We start from the raw sequence: 24,120 nt of genomic DNA, 5'->3' as shown, positions 1-24,120 counted from the left end.
AGGCTCATTCTAACTTACCTGTATCTGATTATATTCTCATTTATTTGATGTTGTTATTCACTTTCTTTGACTATGCCTTTTAAATGTTGTGTCTTGAGTTGATAGTGTTTAATTATTTGTAAGTAATAATATTTTATCTTAAATAATTTCATAAATTTTTTGACAGGAATTGATATTCTCAGTGGAAGGTTTTAAGCCCTTTGGCTGGTACCTTACTTTAGTTCAATTTGGGTTTTATTCCATATTTGGACTAATAGAACTTCAACTTATTCAGGACAAAAGAAGAAGGTATGATTTCTTTTTTCATAATTCAATTATGGATAAGATTTGAATTTGGTTCAATTAGTCTTCTAAACATTTTACACATAAAGATTATATTTGATACCAAGAACATAAGACAGAATTTTCAAAACAATTATCAGCTTCCTAAATTCTAATAGTTGGACTTTTAACTCCCTACTTTTCATCACTCATTACACTCCGTTTCAGTTCTATCATCTTACTTCTAAAAATATTTATTCTTCAAGTAATGTTCACAGAAATTATCTGGGAAAAATTTTTGTAGTTGCATACTTATAATGAATATAAAAATACAGATTGTACTCCTGATTGTCTTGCTTTCTTAAAACAAAATAACAAAGAAAGGTTTTTATCTTAAATAGACATTATCTATTTAAATGAAATTTTATTTGTGAATAAAAGTTTCAGTAAAGTGCTGAGTCACAGACTGAAGTGTATAGTATAATAATAAAATGATGACATGGAATATCACCCTAACTTTTCACAGTGTTAATTAAAATGTATTTGACTCAACTTTTTTCATATTCACACCCCACAACGAAAGAAATTTTAGTGACTTTAGTAAGATTATTTTTTTCTGCATCTTGTTTTTAACAAAGGCATCTGGATTGAAAAAAAAATTCATAAAATTCTGTTAAGTAATATTTGTAAATAGTTCATAAGATATATGATTTCTAGGAGTCTCAAGTTTGTGAAATTTTGGAAATACATGTTTTCTGTCATATATCTTTATATATTTTCATATATCTTGTGCATATTTGTAGATTGAAAAGGCTATAATTCATCTATATAAAAATCATTATTGTTATTTGATGATAATACATAAATTCTGGCTACTAAATTGATAAAAATGTCTAATTTTAAAATAAAAACAGAACTTTGTTGCTAATATAACTGCCAGCATCACAGTACTTATTATCTAGGAGAGTAGCTTTTTTCATTAATTTTTTTTCTTCCAATATTCTGCTTTGTTTAATTATCAAGGTAGGAGATGAATTATAGCAATGATTATCAAAATTCTTCAGGCTACTAGTGTCTATTGTTGGTTCCATATCTAAAATTCTCAAGTTCTAATATATTGTTTGGTTTGATTGGAAGTTGGTAAAGTAGAAACATCTTACAGATGCATTGCTATGATAGTTGCAAAAATTTCATCTCTTTTGAATTCTATTGCCGATTTTTTAGAACCCCAAGGTGTTACTTTATTTATTTTGTTGCTAAAGGATAAGACAAAATTCTCACAGAGAATTAAATAGAGATGCTATTAGAAATATTTTGAAGATATTTACAAAACACTGGCTTCCTGGTTTCTCATGAGAAGGTAGCTGATACAATTTCATTAAGTGAAACATGCTATGTAGAAGATGAAAGTTGTATTAACTCAAATTTTAACACAAGTTGCCAAAAGAACTACTGTAAATAATTTTAGCCTTATAAATGGCATTTAAAGAACTTCAAGACTTAACTTCCATAAACTTTAAGTAAATACATTACCCACAGATTACATATTTTAAATATGTTATATTAAAATTATACATTATACAATTATGTATTAAGTATTTAATATTGTTTATTACATATTTTTAATATTTTAAAATAAGAGTATTTGGTTTCATAATTCAAGTACAAGTAAATATGGTACTTTGTTAAAGAGAAGAATTTGTAAACTAAATAAACTAATTTATAAAGTAGATAAATGTAATACTGAACTAAAAATTTTCATTAAATATCTATTCAAGGTATAGTTTATGACTAAAATATAAAATCCTTTAAAAGTGGACTTATGATTAAAACACAGATAGCTCCTAAATTATAACATCTCTTTGGGTATTTTTAAACTAAAAATGTGTACAATTTTAGTTATTTATTTCTTCATTTTTTATTAAATCTGATGCTATTCTGTGTTACTTATGAATGTTACATCCTTTTGCTTTCTTTTAACTTTCTTTTTATCCCCTTTTTGAACTATTTTATTTTTCAGCATTTCGACCAAAGGCTGAAATTAGAAGCAAGGAAGAGAGGAAATCAGAGCACTCTATTTTTTTTTAATAGTTTAATATTTAATGAAGAAGAAGTTTAAGAAATTGTAAAATAGATTTGATAACTAAGTATTTAATTTATTCATTCTCCTAGCTAAGCTTGTTTTGACCTGTATAATTGAGAGCAGTTTGTATTTTATATTTTCAGCCTGTAATTATTATACAACATAAGATCATGTATTCTTTAATAAAGAACATTTTAAAAATCAATATAGACATTTTAAAAGTTTCAATAAAACATTATCTTCCCAAGAATTAGGAATTTATGAAAGTAAATTAAGTCAATAAATAATTTTGATTGGAAAATACTTTTGTTTTCTAGGGGTTGTTTGCCAAAGATAAAGCAAATTAAAAATGTGTAAATCAAAGATGTTCTAATTCTACATTTATTAATTAAAGAGACAAGTTGCACACTTAAGTAGATATATATAGATTATATCTACAATAATCTTAATTGAAATTTAAAAGTAAAATATTAAAGTAGTTAATAAACCACTCCACAGCAAAATAAATTTTAGTGACTTTAGTAAGGTAATTTTTTTTCTGTGTCTTCTTCTATGATTTATGTATCTGAAAAAATAGTAAATAAAATTTTAAGTATATTGGTGAAAATGTAAATTTTTCACAAATGTTTCATCATTTTAAAAGTCAGAATTATTATTTTTCCAACATACTTCCATAAAATGATTCAAAGATATTAGGGTCACAATTTTAAACTTTAAAAAAAAGATTTTTTTTTTTAGCATTGCTAAGCAAAAATTCAAAAATTATTTACTAAATGATTTCCCTTTTGTGAACACATCTTGAGTTTTCTCATTATTAATTTGGTCCCCAATCTTCATTTTAATATTAATTGTATTTCACAGGATACCAGGAAAAACCTATATGATAATAGCTTTTCTAACCGTGGGTACTATGGGTTTGTCAAACACTTCCCTAGGCTACCTGAATTACCCCACCCAAGTCATCTTCAAGTGCTGCAAATTGATTCCAGTTATGCTAGGAGGAGTTTTTATTCAAGGTAATGATTGATTTTTAATATTCCTTAGCGCTAATTAAAGATTGCCCATTAAAGTTTTTTTTTTTTTTTAATAGCATCTGACATTAGAAAAAAAAAAAAAAACATTTAGTTTCCATTAAAAAGTGGAAAATGTTCATTTCTAATTTTTAAAGTATGAGTGGTATATTACAAAAAAAGCATAATTTTCAAAACAAAATACAATTATGTATTTTATTCCTGAAGTGTTTGACATGTCTTTTGAAGTATTTAACCTGGATACATGCAGTTCAGTATCAGTATTTTTTCCATTTTCCCTAAATTTATAAAACTCTCTTAAGTGTTGTGTTTTTTATTAAATTACTTGAGATAATTTGTATTCATCTTTAATCCCCAGATTTTAGTTTTTTCTTGATTATGTATAAAACAGGCTTTGATGAGGAAAGCCAATCACCAAACAAATGAGAATAGTTCAGAATTGAAATTTAGAATTCCTTTCATTTTCTTCAATTATTCACTTTTATTCCTACATTGTGTATAATTTATATAAATACAATATTATATTTACTTATATTGTTTAAAATTTATATTAAATAGAAGAGACACTAGGAGAGCCCTCTACTCTTTCAGTTAAAGGAAAATAGATGTAACCAAAAGCGTTTTATCTGTCCTAATCAAGTGGAGAAGTATATGAAAGTACAAAATATATTTCTGTTTCCTTTTGGAATTCACCACACTACAAGCAAAACAATGAAGTGACTATATAAAACCTTATTTGTCTGATGCTCCCCACCAATCCACTCTCATTGGTGCCTCTTTCTAAATGCTGGAAAGAGACAAGTTGCACACTTAAGTAAAGAATTAACTCAAACACAGCTGTTTTTTTCCTTAAGCTTATTTTCTGACTCATTCTGGTCTCTATAGAACTGTACATGGAAATAAGAGTTTTAAAAGAAAATACTAGCAAAAAGAAATTTAAGGCACTCTTTGTTTCAGATAAAAATCCTAAGAATAATCTATCTTAACATAATTACATATTAAGTAAGATTTTTATAAAGGTTTCCTTTTTACAAATAACTTTCACTTCTGGAAAAATAATTTTTATGAGTGAAAATGTAGATAATGCCCACATTTCCTTGTGACTTACCCCCAAATGCTGAGACATAAATAATAAAGAATTTGACACTATGGTCATGATAAAACAGCCTTTTCTCATCCTTCTAAGTGGTAATGATCTTCTGACCATATATATATGTGTGTGTGTGTGTGTGTGTGTGTGTGTGTGTGTGTGTGTGTGTTTGCTTTGCAGCTCTCTAATGAACTTTTCTTAAAATGCTGAATATAATAGTTATCCACCGTGTCTTAACCCTCGTTAGAGAGTTACCTTCTTGAATTTAGGAATTAAATTTAACCTAAATTTTCTACCTTCCTAGTATCTACCACAGTGCTTTTATAAGCAAGTTATGGTTAATCAATGTTTGTTGGTTGATTAAATGAGATAAAATCACTAATACTTGATGTTTTGTCAGTGAACAAACTCATAAATTTATTTTCCCTAAACTTCAGTGTTAGCATGTAAATATTAAAACAGTGATCTTTGAGTAATATTTTTAAAAATATGTTATTAAAATACATCATATAACTGGAAGTTTAGTGACTTTATGGGACTTGAATATTTTATTAGCCACACTGCCTGAATCATCACTCCACTAATCTCTACAACTGATTAGCTGGAAGAACCATATAAACATACATATGTTTGTGAAGTTTTCTTCTGAGTTCAAAAATCAGTGCCCTTGCTAGTTAAGTGCCCCTCTCTCTCCCAATTAAGTTCATTGGAAATTCTCTTCTTCCAGCAGCTAGATTGCAAATTTGAGAAAAATAACTTTGTTTTACTTATTCTCAACACAGAATCACAGAAATTCAAAGCTAGAAGAGAACTTCAATGGTCATCTAGTAGTTACAAGCCAAAACCATTAAACCTTTGAATGAGTTCATTGCTTTAAGTATAGTAATAAACAGGGAAATCCATCCTATGCTATTTAGAGCTTTATTTTTAGTGTTAACCTACTGGAAAATATTTGAAGATATATTTATACCTCAGTTTCCAGAGTCCCTTATGTGTTAATGTGTATGTGAATGATAGAGTTGAAACCTCACATCAATTTATCTATCGCATTTATTAAATGCTTAAAGTTGTGTTAAACTCCCTCTTAATGGAAAAGTTATGGCCTCCCAAGATCACACACCTTGTGGCTGAATTCAAACTACAAGTCTAACTTTCTGATTATATGTTTGAAAAAATGGTTAGCTGCTCTACTTTATTCAGTGCAATACTTCATGGACTTGTTATTCCATTCCAACTTCTCAAAGTCCTCATAAACAAATTTCTAAGTTGTTATATCCAGTGCAATTCATCAAATAGTAGCTAATCCTCAGTTGATAAATATCTATGACTTAGGTTGGCACTTGATGGGGAGACATGGCTACCATTGCTTGGCCTGCTTGGTAAAGGCCTGGCAGATCTCATATTCCATGGACATAGCCTTGAAGAGCCATGATAATATATGTAAGGATTTATGGAGAAGACCTTATTAAATTTAAAGCATAAAACTATATTAAATATATATGTATAAAATGGGAATATCTGATATTTATGAATTGTTTTATATAGGAAAGCGTTATAATATTGCAGATGTGTCTGCTGCAGTGTGTATGAGTCTTGGGCTGATATGGTTTACTCTAGCTGACAGCACAGTTGCACCAAATTTCAACTTGACAGGTAAACTCTTTGTTCTCTTGGATTTTGTAATCATTTTCATGTTTGCTTAAAACTTGTAAGAAATATGGATGATGATCTGGTATAAATCCAAAGTAATAATTAAAGTGATTCTGCTATAACTTGTCATATGCTCTATTGAAGAATTAAGGTCATAAGAAATAAGGTTATCATGTGAACCATAGTTTTGCTCCATAGTCATAGTAATTGACATTCTTATAGATCTCTAAAATTTGCAATTTCTGTTATGTACATTATCTCATTTAATCTGAAAAAAGAAATCTACAAGATATGTACTAAGGGTATACATTAACCTCTCCATTGTAAGGAAGAGAAAGCTGAATTTCAGGGAAATTAAGTGACTTAATCATGCTCACTCAGCTACTAAGATTCAAACAGGTCATCCTGAAGCCTCTTCCAACAAAAAATGCACTACAACATGATGCTTTTCTAATTTTTGATGATAATCTCATAATTGTTTACATAATCAATTATTTTTAAATTGTATGCTTGTGTATATATACATATGTGCATGCATACATATATATATGTTTACACACACATATACATATGCGCATATATACACACACACACACATATATATGGGTAATTGGCAACAAAAACACCTTTGAACTATCTTGATTTAATAAAAAAAAAATTTTAATATTCACATTGTCAAGAACGACTCTGTTTTACTGATTCTCTTAAGATGGATATGTGCTATAAAATTAAATAGAATGAAAAATCTTGGCTGTCTCACAATGATGACAAGACTCAAATATATTTAGAATTATTATTAATGAACAATTTTTCTCTTATCATTTTATGTAGAATTCTGTAAATTATGTTTATAATTTCTTAAAAGTAACTAGGATAAATACTGTTATATATTTGGAAATAGATATTCTAAAATGTGGTAACATCCAAAATCTCATTCACAGTTTAAGAATGTTATAAAAGAATTAAAATGTTACTTTGGATTAATTTGTACATTTATTATATTTTGTTACCTTTAAAGTATTGAATGTTACACCTTTACTGATAAGAATGTAGGAAATATTTTTTTCTTTAAGTACCCCCACATTGGCTCAAAAAAGATACACCTAGCAGAAATAGGAGTTCCCAGACAAGTTTGCCCATGGAATCCTAAGAGGAAAAGAAATAATAGTCCAGTCACATTTAAATATCATGATCCACAATCTTAAAATAAGTAAAATTGAACTTCAAAGGAATAACAATATATAGGCATAAACTTTAATGAGATAACCAATAAAAAAAATGCTGTTTAGATTACTGCTAATTATTTCAACCAATTTCATTATCTTTTTTTAATCAAGATTCAAAAAAGCTCTTGGCTGACTGTTTACTAGATTGCTTACTTGCCTTGGCAATAAAAATGGATTACATGAATGAATATATTGTCCATTTAGAATCATACTGTGTAGACACTGAACAGCCAATGATGTATAATACCAAGAGCCCCATGCACATGTATGCTTTACATTACTGTGCTTAGAAGTGGAATTAACTCTTACAGCAATAAGATTTCTGGTCATTTCTTTCAAAAAATCTAGATAGTTTCTGTTACCTACTGAATAAAGTTGAAATTCCTTAGCCTTGTATTCAAATCCCTATAATATGGTTTCCCCTCTACTTCTACCTGGCTTATTAACTGCTCTTATACCTTTGCTACTGTTGTATCTTATATATAAAATAAACCTCTTTCTTTCCCCATTGAAATACTATACATCGTTTTGCCATACTCTGTATGAAGCCTTACCCTATCTCCTAGTTAGTAATGATTATTTTGCCCTTGAATCTCAATTCTTTTTTTCCCTTAAATCACTCTCTTAATCCATGGTGCAATATATCCTTTTCTATTGTAATCACTTATATATGTGTTATTCACAGACCCCAAGTTAGGAAGTTTTAGATATTTTCCTGGACTGCACTGAGAAGTTTAGTGATGAGGATCACCTAGCCACGTATGACTCGCAGGTTAGACTCCTTACTATCTTGCTGGTTCAAGGACAGTGCACCTATCCACTATGTTTCACTGCTTATTTTTTTGATAGGAAAATGTAAAGCTTCTAAATGAATGTTGTCACTTTAGGAAGCCAGACAGATAAGAAAAATTTTATTGCTTGAATATTTTTTGTTATAAATACTATGGAATGTCATCATTATTGAAGCCAAAAGATACGATTTTAGATCTAATACAAGATATGTTTTTTAATAAAGAGATCAGTCTTTTTTTGTGTGTGTCTCTTAAACTAGATTTAAAGGAAATTTGATATGAAACGTAAATGGACATGACATGGCAAGACTGTATTTTCTTTATATGAGAATTCAAGTTTAAAGACAAGTTTTAAAACCTGAATACTTTATTGTGTTTCCTATGTTTAAATAAAGATACTTTTTTGTTTGTTTGTTTGTTTTTGTTTGTTTATCTTTTACTTTCTGGAAGGTGTGGTCCTTATCTCCCTAGCCCTCTGTGCAGATGCTGTTATAGGAAATGTACAGGAAAAAGCTATGAAGATGCATAATGCTTCCAATTCAGAAATGGTAAATATGAACTCAAGCACACTTGTTTTATTTTCAAATTTAAAAATTCAAATATAAATGTATCTTGTTTTATGTAGTTTTATGAAAAGTTGTTGGTGAATTTTGTTTTTGGTAGATCAGCTCATTTTATATCCATTAGGAAACTAGCCATTTTAAAGGAACTTCTAAGTACTTTTATGAAGGAAAAAAAATGCAGTGTAAATATTCTATCCCTGCCTAATATGTTTTATTGGAAGTGGACTTATTACATTGTCTTAAAGTAAGATAAACTCTTAAAATAGTTAGATGTTTCTCTTTGAAATAATGTTTGGATTTATAATTACAATTTTTCTTCTAAAACATAGCATTTTTTTTTCATTTTTTTTTATAGCTTGAAAAAGAAACTTGATATATGTGCTTACATCATCATGTAAGTCAAAGGCAGTATTTTTTGTGAATAGATCACTAGACTAGATCTCCAGACACTTGAGTTCTATTTTGTGGCTCCACCATTAAGATGCTGTATATATATTTGCATATGACTTTGAACTCTTATCATTTTTCTTTCATTGTTGGAAATTTTAGAAGATAATTTTGTAGTCTCACAAGCTCACAAAATAGTTATGAGTTATGTATACTGTCCCTAAAGTAAAAACATTTTGGAGGAATGCTTTGGCTTTTAAGATTACACAGTAATATTGCAGTTATTCCCTAGTATTTAGTAGAAATCCAAGGATCAGGGTCTGAGGCATTTACCAATAGGAAGAGATCCCATCCATTCCTTGAATTACACATGGTCACCTCTTACAGTATTAGGATTCCAATTTATAAAGTTGTAGAGAATCTCACTCATCTTTACTCTCTTTAAAAATCTTGGAGGAGACCTTACTAACATCTGTCTTATAAAGCTGCTACATTTAGAAATTTTAAATATTTATATATGGAAGGGGAAAATTTTAATGTATATAATGTGTAACTTTTTACCCTTGAACATAAATTTACCCCTAAACTACCACTTGACCATTTTAAATTGGAAAGTGATTAAAGAAGAATACACATTTGGGAGTGTAGGAAGGGTAGGAAGAAGCAAATGTTTGTAATTATATATATAAACACACACATGTTTAAATATTAAGTCTAGTATAAGTGAGTCATTATGAACATATAGTTAGAAGTTGTGCCCAATTTAAGTGATCCAGATCTTTCCATTGTAAACATATTTAGGCTCAGAAACTAGGCAATTGGATGAAATCTCATCTAAGAACTGAATCTTATCTGTATGGTATCATGCAAATATGAATCAATAAGTATAATGATATTGTTGGTAATATGTGATTGTATTTTGCTCAAGTATTTCGCTATAATTAGTCTAAGAAGCAATTTGATTTTACTGCGAGGTGAGGGTGAGGGGGTGGTATTGGAATCAGAGTACTTATGTTCAAATCTTATTTATGGAAAGTCTAAGGTTTCTTCTAGTTCTATAATCTATGATCTCCCAAAGAAATTTTAGAAATTAAAAATTTATAGGAATTAGTCATGACTAGAAAATTCTACATTATTAACATTAATAGCTCTAGCAGTATCTAGAAATGCAAGTTTTATCTGAAAGGATTCTATATTTAGATAGGATTTTTAAAGATCTTGAAGCATATAATCATTTATATGTATGTATGCATACCCATTATTCTTATGAAGTGGCTCAAAGAGAAATAATATTCTTTTATTTCTCCAAATTAAATCTGTATCAAAATTAATGAATAACTGAAAATTTCAATGACAATGACACCAATTTACTACTGCAAACAGTTAGCCAAAATATAAATTGGGGTGGGGGGGACACACAATTATATGATATTATGTGATAATTTTTCACAATTATGAAAGTGGAATGAATAATCAGTTTATCAAGTATATATAATGAGCTAGGTGCTGTACAAGACACAAAAACAAAAAATGAACAGTTACTAACTCAACCAAGAGAAATTTCTGAAAAAAAGCAATAACTTCTAGGATTAGGATGTGACAGTGGAACTGTACTTTCAAGCAAATTAGAGTTTTTTAAAAGACAGAGGTGAAGAGTGAATGCATTCCAGTTGTGGAGCATTCTGGCCTTTGCCAAAGTATGAAGATAAAAAAGATGGGAAGTCATATCTGAAGAACGGTAAAAAGGCCAAGACTTTCTGTGCCCAAAAGTACGTGAAAGAGGGGGATTTATAAAATGACTAGAAAAGTAGTTTCAAATGAAGTTATAAAGGGTTTTAGATGCCAAAGGGTTTATATTTGGTGCTAAAAGCAATAAGTTACTACTGGAGCTTATTGAACACAGATCAAGTATGTACCTTGGAATATCACTTTTATAGCTGTGTGAAAGATGGATTAGAAAGGGAAGAAGTGAGACAGAGAGACTAATTAGAAGGCTATTGCAATAGTCCAGGCAAGAAGAAGGTGGTGGTGGTAGTGGTAGTAGTCATCATGTTGATGATAATACTGATAACTGGTATTAAAATAATAACTACTCTGGCCAGACACTGTAGGCAAGTGGCTATATAAGAAAAAAAAAAAAAAGTTGGGCAAATTCAAGATATGTTAAAAAGATTTGGCAGCTACCTTATTGTTTGGAGGAGAAGAAGAATGAGGAGTGAAGAATGACTCAATAGTCATGGGTGTATATGTATTGGAAATTGGAAAGGTCGACAAAAATAAGGAATTCCCTTTTGGACATAGTTTAAAATACCTGTAGGATATCCATACTCAATAGGTAATTGGCAGTTGGCAGTGTGGGACTGGGGTGTGATACATAGGTCTGAACCTATTGGACAAAATGAGGACACCACAAGAGGAAAGTTAGAAGACCAAGAAGAAGACCCAGAACAGAACCTGAGAGCCATACCCACAATTCAGTGTGACATAAATGATGGTACTGCAAAAGAGACTGAGACAGGTAAGAGAACCAGGAAAAACATTGTCATGAAAAACCAAAGAGGAGATAATCTCTCATGTGAGAGTATGTTCAATTTTATCAGATACTGGGGATTGAAAAAATTTTATTGGATTTGTCAACTAAGATCTTTGGTAACATAGGAAAGATGAGTTTCAGTTGAGTGAGGAAGTCTGAAGCCAAATCCCAAGGACTTGAGAAGTGAGGAATGAAAGAAGTAGAAACAAGTTTTTTTTTTTTTGTTTTGTTTTGTTTTGTTTTGTGGCTACCTAGTTAAGAAAGGGAGAGAGATAGAGGATAATAATTTGAGGAGAGTGTGGTTAAAAGATGGTTTTGTTAAGGACAGGGAGACCTGGATGTTTTTGTAAATAGTAAGAAATGAACTAATCTATTGATTAGTGATTAAAGATTAGAGAGAAAGGGAAGATAATTGAAGGGTAGTCTACCAAAAGAAATAGCATGGGACAAGATCAAGGAGAAATTAGGTTTGGAGAGAAGAAAGACCATCTCTTTGACCGATACTAAAAGATGAAAGAATGAGGGATGATATCAAGAGCTGGTGAAACAAAGAATAAGCTCACATAGAGAATGGCCTCTGTTTTTGCAGTAAAATGTGAAGAAGATGTCTTCAGTTGAGAGGGTGGGAGAGAAATGTAATGTGGGAAATGTCAAGAGGATAGAAGAAAAGATTTGGAAAGCAGCAGAATAGAAAGAGGAAATCAGGGTCAAAGCAAAAGATTTCTCTGCAGCAGTGAGAGCCCTGTTGAGGGCTTTCATATATAGTTAGTGGATTCATTTGATTCAGTTGTGACTTCCTCTGGCACTATTTGGTAGCATGTGACTTGGAGTGTAAGAGGCAAACTGGGCTTCACATGAGTGCTTCTAAAGAGCATATTTTGTCTCGAACTTCAACATGAAACTCAAAGCATTCATAAGTCTAATTTTGGGAATTTTACTTGCAAACATTCTTTTTCTTGAAAAGTCCTCTGTTTTTACTTAAAACTATATTAAATTCTGTTAAAAACTGATTTATGACTTTCATTTGAAGGTATTCAGATTCTTTAAATGTTATGATCCTTATTTTATATACAAAAGATCAAAATAATAATGAAAAGAAAAAATTCAAATAACCTTTATCAATGTGAACAAGGCCAAAAACACGTAGTAGAAAAGATTTTTTTTTCAGAGCAGTGTTCCAAAGAATAGTAGCAGAAAGTCACTGAATGCAAAAATAAAAGTTATTACGATAAGTATTGTCTCAAGGCACTAGCCATAGCATTGGCCTATTTCTATGCAAAATAGAAAATCATAATGGATTCTTATTTTAATAAAAAATTGTATACAAATGGCAACAGATACTTGGTCATTAAAACTTTACCTAATCAGAGTTAGTAGCTTTTTCTTACTACTGAACTGAAATGGGTGATTAACCTCATTAGAAATTACTTTAGAAAATAATCAGAGCTTGTAAAATTAAGTGCTTAATCATAATGAGCAATATGGGATTTCAGAAGCTGAACAAAGCCCAGAAGCTCTCCATAGTTTTCTAGTGAACAGTCACCAGCTTTTAAAATCTCCATATTCTCTAAGTACCTGTAGAGAAATACCAAGAAAAAAAGGATTTGCTATCTTCTTAACATATTCCAGAACCAAAAAGAGAATAAAGTACAAATTGCCACAGAATTGAGCATGCAACTAATAATTGAGAAAAAATATAATTAAGAAAACTTTCAGAAGCCCAAGAATAGAAAATGAAATGATTTTAAGTAAATGTTGAGTTCAGCAGGAGCTTTAATTTATATTGGTCAGAAAGCAAAATAATGACTAAATTCATTAATGTAAGTCAGAGAATAAATACACTAAATGAGATTTTTGGGTAAATTTTGAAGGCATCATAAATTAGTTAAGTACAATATGGAGCAGCTCCCAGTACTAATTGGAATTCTTTGGGTAGTTTTGAAGTCATTATAAATTAGTTAAATACAATATGGAGCAGCCCCTAGTAACCTCCAAAGTGTTTACAGAATGGAAATAAATTTATTTGGAAGTGACAATTACAACTTTTTAACCAGCTCATATAATGTGTTGATTCATTTTGAGAATTAACATAAAAATGATAAGTCAATCAGTCAACTAAGTATCTACCATGTGTCAGGCATTGTTCTTAGCACTAGGGATAAAAAAAGGCAAAAGCAAAAAACAAAAAACAAACAAACAAAAAAAAAAAAACCCACTAATTGCACATTGGGGGTGGACAGAAAATGATGAAAGAATAACAAATTGAAGATCTAATTATTGTAAGCTTGGGTGACTGGGAGATAATAATTCTAATAATAGCTAATACATAGTAGTTGCTTTGTGCTAAGCACTTTATAATCATTATCTCACTTGACTTTTAAAACAACTTTAAGAGGTACTGTTATTCCCATTTTCTAGGTGAGAAAACTGAAGCAAACAGAAATTAACTGATATGCTTAAGGTCACATAGTTAATGAGTATCTAATGCCAGATTTGAATTTGCCTTCCTGACTCCAGACCTAGATAGTTATCCAGATCCAAGATGTAACACTAGAAGTTGGCGAAAAAGTTAGGACTAGACAAATAAATCTGAGAGTCATCTTGGTAGAAATGATAATTGAAGCAATGGGAACTAATAAGATGGCCATGAGAACAGTATACAGAAGCAAGAGAAGAAGGCCCAGGAAAGAGCCTTGGGAAACCCCGACTTTTAATGGATTTAGCATGGGTAATGATCCAGCAAGGGAGACAGAAAAAGCAGTCAGTAAGCATTTTGTTGGACAAGACCAATATTTTGGTAGATGGCTAGCATAACACTTTGTGTACAGTAGGAGCCTACTGAATCACTGAGAACTATGAATACTGAACCATTCTAATCTATGCTGCTTATGTTACCAAATCTTGACTACATATGACTTAAAATTATCCTGTGGCAAAATAGTGATTCCAAACAATATGACAGAATGAAAGTAACATGTAGCTGGGAGTAGGGAGATCTTAATAATTAGGTTGTGGCCTTGTAAACTGCTTAGCTTCTCTTAACTTGTGCCTCATCATCTGTGATATGGGATTTGCACTACTCTAACCCCAGGTTCCTTTCTATGTCTAAATTTTTGTGTGTTTGTGACTTTGTTGTGAGGATATACAGGGCAGTACAAAGAAAAGTAGAAACAAAAACATAGGAGAACTGGTGCCAATAAATATTATTTTGGAATTGAGAAAAAATGCTTCTAAATGATATATATGTGCTTTATTGGTGTTTGTGGTATAATTATATACCACTGCTAGGCCAATCAAGAGATTCCTTTTTAAAAGTGTAGTCAGAATAAATTCTAGATCACCATCCTCACTTCAAATAAGGTATTCTTGGCTAAGAGGACGTGGCTAAGTAGCAACTCAATACCCTAAGAACTGAGATTGTTAGGCAGGTAAACCTTGCGTTCCATAGGTTGGTTGAGGGATAGATTAAATTTAATATTAAGTCTTCCATGCAGTGCTTTGCTATTTTGTTTTTATTATAAGTGTATGTCAGTTTAAAGTAGTTTTAGAAAGATCTATGTATTTTTTCCTTTCAGTCTTGGTGTCCTGTTCCAAAATGTCATCTTCTAATGCAACAACTACCAATAGATATTAGTAATAAATGCATATAAGTTAATATGTACTGCAGGGTTTTGTTTATTTTAATTTAGTCTGTAAGGTTTTAATAGTTACTGTCAACCATCATTTTTAGTATGTTAGTTTACACAGTTACATTGATGTTTGCTTCAAAATGTTTTGTGCTGTAGACTTAATTGAATAAATTAATCGAGCTACATATTGAGAGGCCTTAATTTCCTATCTTTGGTTTGATTGTTCTTAGAACTAGATAATCTTTTTTTTTTTTTTTAACCACTTTATTTCATCCATTCCAGGTTTTGTATTCCTATTCAATAGGTTTTGTGTACATTTTATTGGGACTGACATGCACTACTGGATTAAGCCCTGCAGTAGCATTTTGTTCAAAGGTAAATGTCAGTTAATCACTTTTTAAACAAACATCTGCCACTAAATAGTTTTCTATGTACTTTTAAAGCTCCCCTTATTGGAAGAGACAGTTACTAATGTAATTTGGAAATTTCTTTAATTTAACCTTATTATGACCTGTGTTAGGACATTAGAAATTTAGACTGTGTGATTTATATTTTAATGTGTTTTGTTCTTGCTACAACCTAGCAAATTAATTTTTTTTTAAATTACTATGCCAAAGTTGTAGATTTTTAATTTCATTATAATTTTCCATTCTTTAATCAAAATTAAATAAGGATCTTTGCTTGAATGCATTGTTGAACAGCTTATTATTGCTCCAGCAGTTGATTAAAATCTGTATTTTATTTCATCTTGTAATACCTCAGGGTTTGTTTTGCATTTTCCTAACAGGTTTTTTGTTGTTGCAGCATCCAATACAGACGTATGGTTATGCATTCCTTTTCTCCCTTACTGGGTATTTTGGAATCTCCTTTGTTCTGGCTTTGATTAAAATTTTCGGTGCTCTTCTTGCTGTAACAGGTATGAGTAACTTATATTCTTGGTGTTGTCTTTTTTTTAATATAAGCATCTTAATACTTTTCTAAATGTTATTTTTTAAAAGCAGGAATATCCACTTTTTAGTAGCAAATAGAAATAACTAATTCCATTAGCCTTTTTTTCTTGAATGATTAGTATATGTTATTGATTCAGCTTTCTAAAAGAAATTGTTTGCTTTTTACATAATTCCTATATTTCTAAAATTTTATCATAAAAAAATAAAGCAAAATGGTAATACAAAAATGTCATCTTACATGGACAATGAGAGGTAATATAGCATAATGGAGAAAGGACCAACTATTGAGTCTAGAAAATTTGAATTCAATTTGTCTGTCTCACGCATATTAGCTTTATGAACCTAGACATGATATTTAACCTCTTAGTACCATAGATAATTCCCTATAACTGTAATCTGTAGAATATTGTTCATCTGTATCACCAGACAGAGATTATACTAATCCCTACCTCCATATATGGATGTGTGTACATATGTGTATATGTATGTGTTTGTTTATGTCTTTCATGTGAATATGCTCAGTTATTTTCATTTACATATTTTAACATTTTAGGATTTAAAGATAACCAGATAATATTTTCAAACCAATCAATCTCTTTTCTAGCATCAAATTAATTCAGAATCATTGAATTTTTGCAAGCCAGTAAAAATTTTCTTCTCTCTCATATTGTCATACTTTTACCTTCAAAAATCAAGTAAAGGCAGATCAAATCAACAAGCATTTACTGTGCAATAGCACATTCACTCAGCCAAATTGTCACTTATGTAGCACTTACTTTATACTACTGTGCTAAGCCTTAGAGATACAAATAAAGGGGGAAATTTTTTTGATCTCAAGGATATTACCATTCTAATGGGGGAGACAACATGCAAAGAACATATATATAGCAAGTATGTGTGAAATATATGCAAATTGGAGAAAATCTCAGGAAGAAAGCACTTACATTGAAGAGAACAAGGAAAGGCTTCTTCCAGAAGCTGAGACATTAAGAAAGCCAGAAAACTCAAGAGGAAAGTAAGAAAAGGGATAATATTCTAGACATGGGGAGAAGGGAATAATCAGTAAAAATGTATAGAGTCAGAAGATGGAATGTCTAGGTGCAAGGAACAAGCAGGCCATTGTCACTAGATCATAGATTATGGGTAGAAGAATAAGGATAAGATGATTAGAAAGATCAGAAGAAACCAAGTTGTAAACATCTTTAGAAATCAAGCAGAAGATTGTGTATTTGATCCTAAAGGTAATAGGGAGGCACTCAACTATATCATTTTGAAGGATGATATAATCAGACTTGTACTTTAAGAAGATTGTTTAGAAGCTACATGGATAAAAGACTGGAAAGGAAAGAAACTTTAGACAAGGGAAACCAATCAGCAAGCAATTGCAATATACCAGAGTGGTCACAGTGTCAGAGGAAAGAAAAAGTTTTATACAAGAGATATTATCAAAATAGAAATGGCAGGATTTGGCAACAAATTGGATGTGGGGAGTGAGAATGAGAAATCAAGAACATAAAGGTTTCAGGTCTGTGTAACTAGAAGGAAGAGGTGCCTTCAACAATAATAAATAAGTTTGGTAGAGGGTGAGATATTTGAGATGTCCTGGCTCCTTTAAGTCCCCAAATAAAATCCTATATTCTATAGGAAAACTCTCCCAACCCATCTTAATTTTTGTGCCTTCCTTAATTATGTCCCATTTACCTTGTGTATAGCTTTGTATATATTTGTTATTAGATTATATCCTCTTTGAAGGCAGGGACTATGTCATATCCCCAGAATTTAGCATAGTGCTTGCCACATACTAGGAACTTAATAAATATTTATTGGTTGGTTGGTTGATTGATGTTCAATAGGTAGTTGAAAATGGCAAAACCAAAGGTCAGAAGAGAGGTTAAGGGTACAAAAATCAATCTGAGAATCATCTCCTCGCTAATGATAATTGAGTTCATGGGAATTGCATAATCTCTCCTTAAATTTTGTACAGTCTTTTTTCCTTCCACCAAGCAATTCCTGATATCCTACCTTTATAACAAACTTTATCAATTATTTGAAAAATAGATAAAAATTGAAAACTCTTATTTGTGTAACTCCCATAGAAAGGACTGTCTCATCACCCTTAAAAATATAGCTATTGCAAAATTTATGAATTATCCTATTTTACATTCTTTAGTATTTAGTCACTAACTGTTGTCCCTGTAATCAATAAATAAATATTCATTAATTGCCTGCTATATGCCAGACACTCTGCTAAGTGTTTCACTCCCACTAAACACATTAGATTTAAGTTCCTTGAAGTAAAAAAAAAAAATAAAATGTATTTATCGCTTTGTACTATTCTGTCCCTATATCACTCCTTCTCTCTGCTTCCTCTACTCCTTCTCACATCCTGCTGTACTGGAGAAAGTTATTCAGCTGTCTTGATTGAGTCCTCTTGACTTAATACATGTTTTCTGACCTGAGTTTGATACCTCATTATGACAACAAGGTCAGACTTTTTACCTTCCAAACTGATTTCTCTATCCTGTTTCCTAGAATGGTTGTTCCAAATCTGTTCTCTCATCAAGCCTTCCACCCTACCTCATCCCCAACCCTCTCTATTGAGGACTTTAACTCATACTTTGCTGAGAAAAGGTATTCTCTATGAAACTGCCCTTTCTTTTTTTTTTTCATTTCATAGCCCCTTGAGTTCATCTCCCATTCCTCCTTCTATATCTGAAGAAGAGATGGCCCTTCTTCCTAAAACCAATTCCACTTCTTGATAGGATCATTGTTAGAGATGGAGGGGATATTCAAGATCATGAAGTTCACTGCTTTATTTTACAAAAGATTTGGAAGGCTTGAAAAGCCTTTGCTTTTACAGCTAGTAAATATCTGAGGGAATGTGAGAGGCTAGAACTAATTGACTCTAAATGAACTCACTGCACTGGTTATATTTACTAATACAGAAATAAATAGAACACATGGCAAACATAAAAAAGTTGACATTTCTATGTGAGAGATTAACAGCTACCCCTGATGCTTCAGCAAATGCTTCATAGATTCCCTCCTTCTAAAAGTACAAGATACAAAGATCACTCAGAGAAAATCATATGATTGAGCCTGAATGATAGAGTTCTTACATTGAAAAATATATTCCAATGGTTTCTTGTTATGGCAATTGTTATATAATTGTTTTCTTTGTCATTTAAAGTTCTTCACAGTCTGGCTGTGCTTTACCCACCTTCTTATGTATTTTGCCCTTTGATAAACTCTTAGGCCCAGCGAAACTATTTTACCTGTGACACTCCATCCCTTTTTTAGATGCCTGTGTGCTGATTCACTTATGCCTGGGAATATGCTGCCTTCTCATCACCATGTCTAAGAATTCTTAGCTTATCTTAGAATTCAACCTGAGAGTAAAACAATTTCAGCTTGACCTATTGAAACAAATTCCTGATGTGAAAAACTGGAAAATGGATGGCGGAAAAGATATAATAATGCCTTTGCGAAGTTTAGCATATAACAATTGCCATAACAATAAGACCAAAATAACCTAAAGATTTGTTTAATCAATAATCATATAATCAGTATATCAATAATTATAATCAATAATCAATCTTGACTATGACACCTGAATACAACACTGGTATAAAATATATACCCATTTACAAAATCATAGAGAGTCTGGTTAAAGGTTATGGGTTGCATCATCTTATAGAATGGCAAGAAACAATGAAGAGGGAAAAAAGGATTTTAAAGAAAGCCTGGGTTAGAGACCCAACTAAACAAAATCATTCTGAGCATATTTAAGAATGAAAGTGGAAGGAAGATAACAAACAAAAGATGGAAAAGATCTGCAAATAAAATATTTTCCCCATCAAGAGCAATGTACCTTATTTGTACTATTGACATCATAGTCTCACATCAGTTAATCAGTGATATGCATTTAGAGAAAATGTAAATAATAGCATCCTAGCTCTGAGCTAGCAGGGATGCTAGAGGTCTTCAATTTTATTGATGGGGAAATTGAGGACCAGAAAGGTAAAATTACTTATTATCTAAGATCACACAGATAGTAAATATCAGGTATCAATAAATACTAGATGTCACTAATTAGTAAGTAGGTTTGGAATGCAGGCTTTCTAATTCCAGATTAGCATTTTTTCAACTATACCACATCACACGGGGGAAAAAACATAAGTGGGAAGAACTGCTAGAATTAATTCAATATGAAAAGAGGTCTACCTGTGGTTGAAACATTTTTGAGAGTTTTAAGGAATTAATTATCAAAGTATCTAAAAGAGAGTAAGGTACCAGCCCTAAGTACAATGTCTAGCACATATTATTTATTTGGTAAGTGATTGTAAATGCCTTGACTTGATCAAATAAAAAACGTACAAACCATGGATACCACCTTTCCAACAAAGAAAACATCAGTAACTACTGAGCCATATTCATCATCTTGTTTATATATGAAGTTGATAAAAAGGATAAATATAAAATCTCTACATATATATTTAATGAGATAAATAGAAACAAACTTTCTTGAATGATGTTCCATAAACCATTCTTTTTCATGGCAAAGTTGACTGAAAAAAGAATAGAATAAAAGATCTGTTATTTGTTGACTACAAAAAAGTGTGGATTGCAAGGAGTGTGTAATTGAGTAGAACAAATAGTCACCTTAAAGGCTTTCCTTCTACAAGGTCATACGCATATGTCAAAATCATATAAGATTTCCTAAAAAATGCAAATCTTGTTCATAGATTTTGTGATCATTAATATCAAGAATGATATAAAACAGGGAAATCTATGCTTGCCAAAGCTATTAGGCACTTTCTTGAGGAAGGTACAATGCAAAGTCCAAATTGAAAAGGATTCCTACACATAGTAATGTCTTCCAGATCTTCCAGTTTATTGATGATAATATGAAGATTGCATCAAAGCCTAGAACATTGAAAAGCTTTCTCAGTGATATCTATCTGCATCAGAAGAACCAAATAGTAGTTTAAAAATGCCTGTTCTTTTTTCTGATATTCAGTGAAATGGAAAAATACAGTCCTCCAGTATTATATACATATGTGCGTATTTAGTGTATGATATATTTTATAAATCTGACTCTGCATTAAATATAAGGAGGTGTAAGCTGGATTTCCTTTGGGAGATTAAAAATTTTATTCTGAATAAAAGTTCCCTTTTTTAAATATCAGCATTCTTCTAATAATATATGACTGTACTTCATTGAATTCAGTGTAATCTCTATAGTCACTGATGAATTCAAATTAAGGCTTATGCAAAATGCAATAGAAAAATGCAATTATGTACATGAAAAGAGTCACTATAAACAAGGAATTATGGAGAACTAGAATAAAGGATGTCATTAAATAAAAAATTAGCTGAACAGGGTATATTCTATAGCTCCCTTGCTCTTCATAATGTCAAGAAAATCCAAAGGCCATAGCTAGCATGTTGGATGGACCTTCAGCAAAAAATTTGAGGAATGATATGGTTAAGAGTTGTACAGGCTGGGCAGGCATGGATGAATTGCAACATATATGTCTAAAAGAAACATCCACTTAGATGAGATCATAGACCTCTGAATATTTTATTATTTCTTTCTTTCTAATAAGCTTAGCAATTGTGAATCTGAATTTTTATGAAACTACTAATATACTTTCCTTATCCATATTCACATTTGCAGCAGCAATGAAAGATTCATATGTGTGCATATGTGCCATATATACTATATATATATATACATATATATATATATATATATGTATATATATATATATATATATTTGGGGTGTGTGTGTGTGTGTGTGTGTGTGTGTGTGTGTGTGTGTGTGTGTAGTTGTTTCTGTGTATATATACACAGGAGAAATATAGAAAATAAAGTAAATATGTGTATTTGAAAAATATCTATTTCTACATATATATGCATATACATTCAAACTCAACAAAAAACTACAATAATAAAAAGAAAAAAGTCTTTATTTATTTGTATAATTTCATTTCAGTTCAATAAGTAATATTTAATCAAGCTTAAAAATATAACATATTTCATGTGTGAAAATTTTAAGGTTTGCTTTTGTATGAAACTTTCCCTAGATTTTCCTCTCCCTGAGCTTGAATTTTAAATCAATCCTTTAAAAATACAGAAATTAAAAGATGTTTATTTACTGTGCTCTGAAACAATATTCCCTTGTTTCTTGCATTTTCTTTTATTCTCCTATTAACTGTGGGGACTGGTGAAAATATTTAATGGAAATTGTATTTCTATTAGGAAAATGAGAACTTATCAAACTTAATTGGAAAACAGAACAAAAGGCATTTAACTTAGGAAATAGTTATAAATATTTTAATTAATAACTGATTTCATGAAATAGAAATAATACTAATTAAAAACTGAAGTAATTTAAGTGTTTTTAAATTATTCATCTGTAAACTCAATTTTCTAATTAAAACTGCTTTTTTTATTTTCCTTTTTCCATATAATGGAAAAAATCTTTTTTCTAATATACATAAAGTCAGACAATGTTGCAAAACATTACTTAACCTTAAAATAAGTAATTATTTAGTGCATACCATGAATAAGCAAGGAATGTTCTGCAATTAGAAATTTTTATATGGAATTATCATCATGAAAATTTTAAGATAGAAAATGTTGCTGAGAAATGTCTATAGTTAAATAGTTTGTCACTTTATTTAAAATTCATAGAAAATGTTTTATTTGCTTTTAAAACTATTGAGCATGTATTTGCCTATATTATTAAATATAGGGAAATGACTGACTTGTCATTTTATTCAGCAAACTTTTAAAAAATAACAAAGTTTAGAAATCACGGAATCTCTGACTTCATGATGCCTAAAGACTAACAATCAAACCAAATCTCTGTTGCATATGCCAGGTGAACTTAATGGCTAGTAATTGATTATAAATATATTTTAAAAGTTCAAGCAAGTACTATGTGGGCAAAGTAGAAAATATCATTACCTACTTTGGAAATTTTAGAAAAAAAGTGTGACATTTTTGACAAATAGACAAACTCAACATGAACAAAAACACACAGAAAACATCTAAACGTTCTCCATAAATGCTGGAGAATAGGCATTTAGAAATGTCAGTATGGATTTGGCTATTGGGAAGAAAAATCAAAGCTAACCTTGGATTTTTTAGGTTATTGGCATAAAGGTATTATTAATTAAAGCTTAGTGAAGTATTGTGGTTCAATGAAAAGAACACTGGATTTGAAGTCCAGGATCCTGGGTTGAAATTTCTGCTCTGCTATTTACTCCCTATGTGACCTTGCAGAATTCAAATATCTTGGGACCTCAGTTTCCTGGGATTGGGTGGGAAGTGGATTGGCTGAGGATCTTTCTATCGGCCACTTCTAAATCTATGTTCTTAGGAATGAAATTACCAAGGGAGAGAGTGTTGAGTGAAGAAAGAAGAGACTCAAGGACAAAACCTCATATGTATATCTGAAACAAATTTCCACATCAGTCACCCTCCTCCCAAAAAATGCTTTATTCTGTACTCAAGACTATCATGAAAGTAGATAGTATGAGTCCTCAGAGTTCCCAAGTAAAAAATAATTTGTTTTTATAATATTTTAATTATTATATAAATTGTTTTCCTGGTTCTGCTCATTTTACTTTGCGTGTTTCTTATTACATTCATGGGTTACAATATGTTCAACCTATCAATGGACATTCGATGTAATTAATATAATTAAAATCATCTTTAGTTCATAGAGTTCTTTCCAGGTTTTTCTGAATCCATGCCCTTCATTATCTCTCATACTACAATAGTATTTCATTAATTAGTCTACTTGTTCAGCCATTCCTAAAATGATGGATACTACCTCATGTTTCAATAATTTGCTCTATGAAAAGAACTGCTATAGGTATTTTTTGTATATGTGAGTCCTTTCCTTCTTACTT

At 30.7% G+C, this 24,120-nt stretch overlaps 1 protein-coding gene across 3 annotated transcripts in view; it reads left to right on the top strand.

The window, feature by feature from the left end:
- The window catches only part of SLC35B3 (solute carrier family 35 member B3), a 44,813-nt gene that overhangs the window by 15,757 nt on the left and 4,936 nt on the right, over positions 1 to 24,120 (top strand). For all 3 annotated transcript variants that reach the window (XM_074271271.1, XM_074271284.1, XM_074271275.1), the window contains exons 3-8: positions 167 to 288; positions 3,206 to 3,360; positions 6,011 to 6,118; positions 8,583 to 8,680; positions 15,527 to 15,619; positions 16,049 to 16,160. In XM_074271271.1, coding sequence (XP_074127372.1) covers positions 167 to 288; positions 3,206 to 3,360; positions 6,011 to 6,118; positions 8,583 to 8,680; positions 15,527 to 15,619; positions 16,049 to 16,160 — 688 coding nt within the window. The remainder of the gene's footprint in view (positions 1 to 166; positions 289 to 3,205; positions 3,361 to 6,010; positions 6,119 to 8,582; positions 8,681 to 15,526; positions 15,620 to 16,048; positions 16,161 to 24,120) is intronic.

Source organism: Sminthopsis crassicaudata, chromosome 1 (genome assembly GCF_048593235.1).
Source record: "Sminthopsis crassicaudata isolate SCR6 chromosome 1, ASM4859323v1, whole genome shotgun sequence".
NCBI classification, from domain to species: domain Eukaryota; kingdom Metazoa; phylum Chordata; class Mammalia; order Dasyuromorphia; family Dasyuridae; genus Sminthopsis; species Sminthopsis crassicaudata.
The sequence above is the reverse complement of the archived record's forward strand: the minus strand, read 5'-3'. Positions and strand labels throughout refer to the sequence as shown.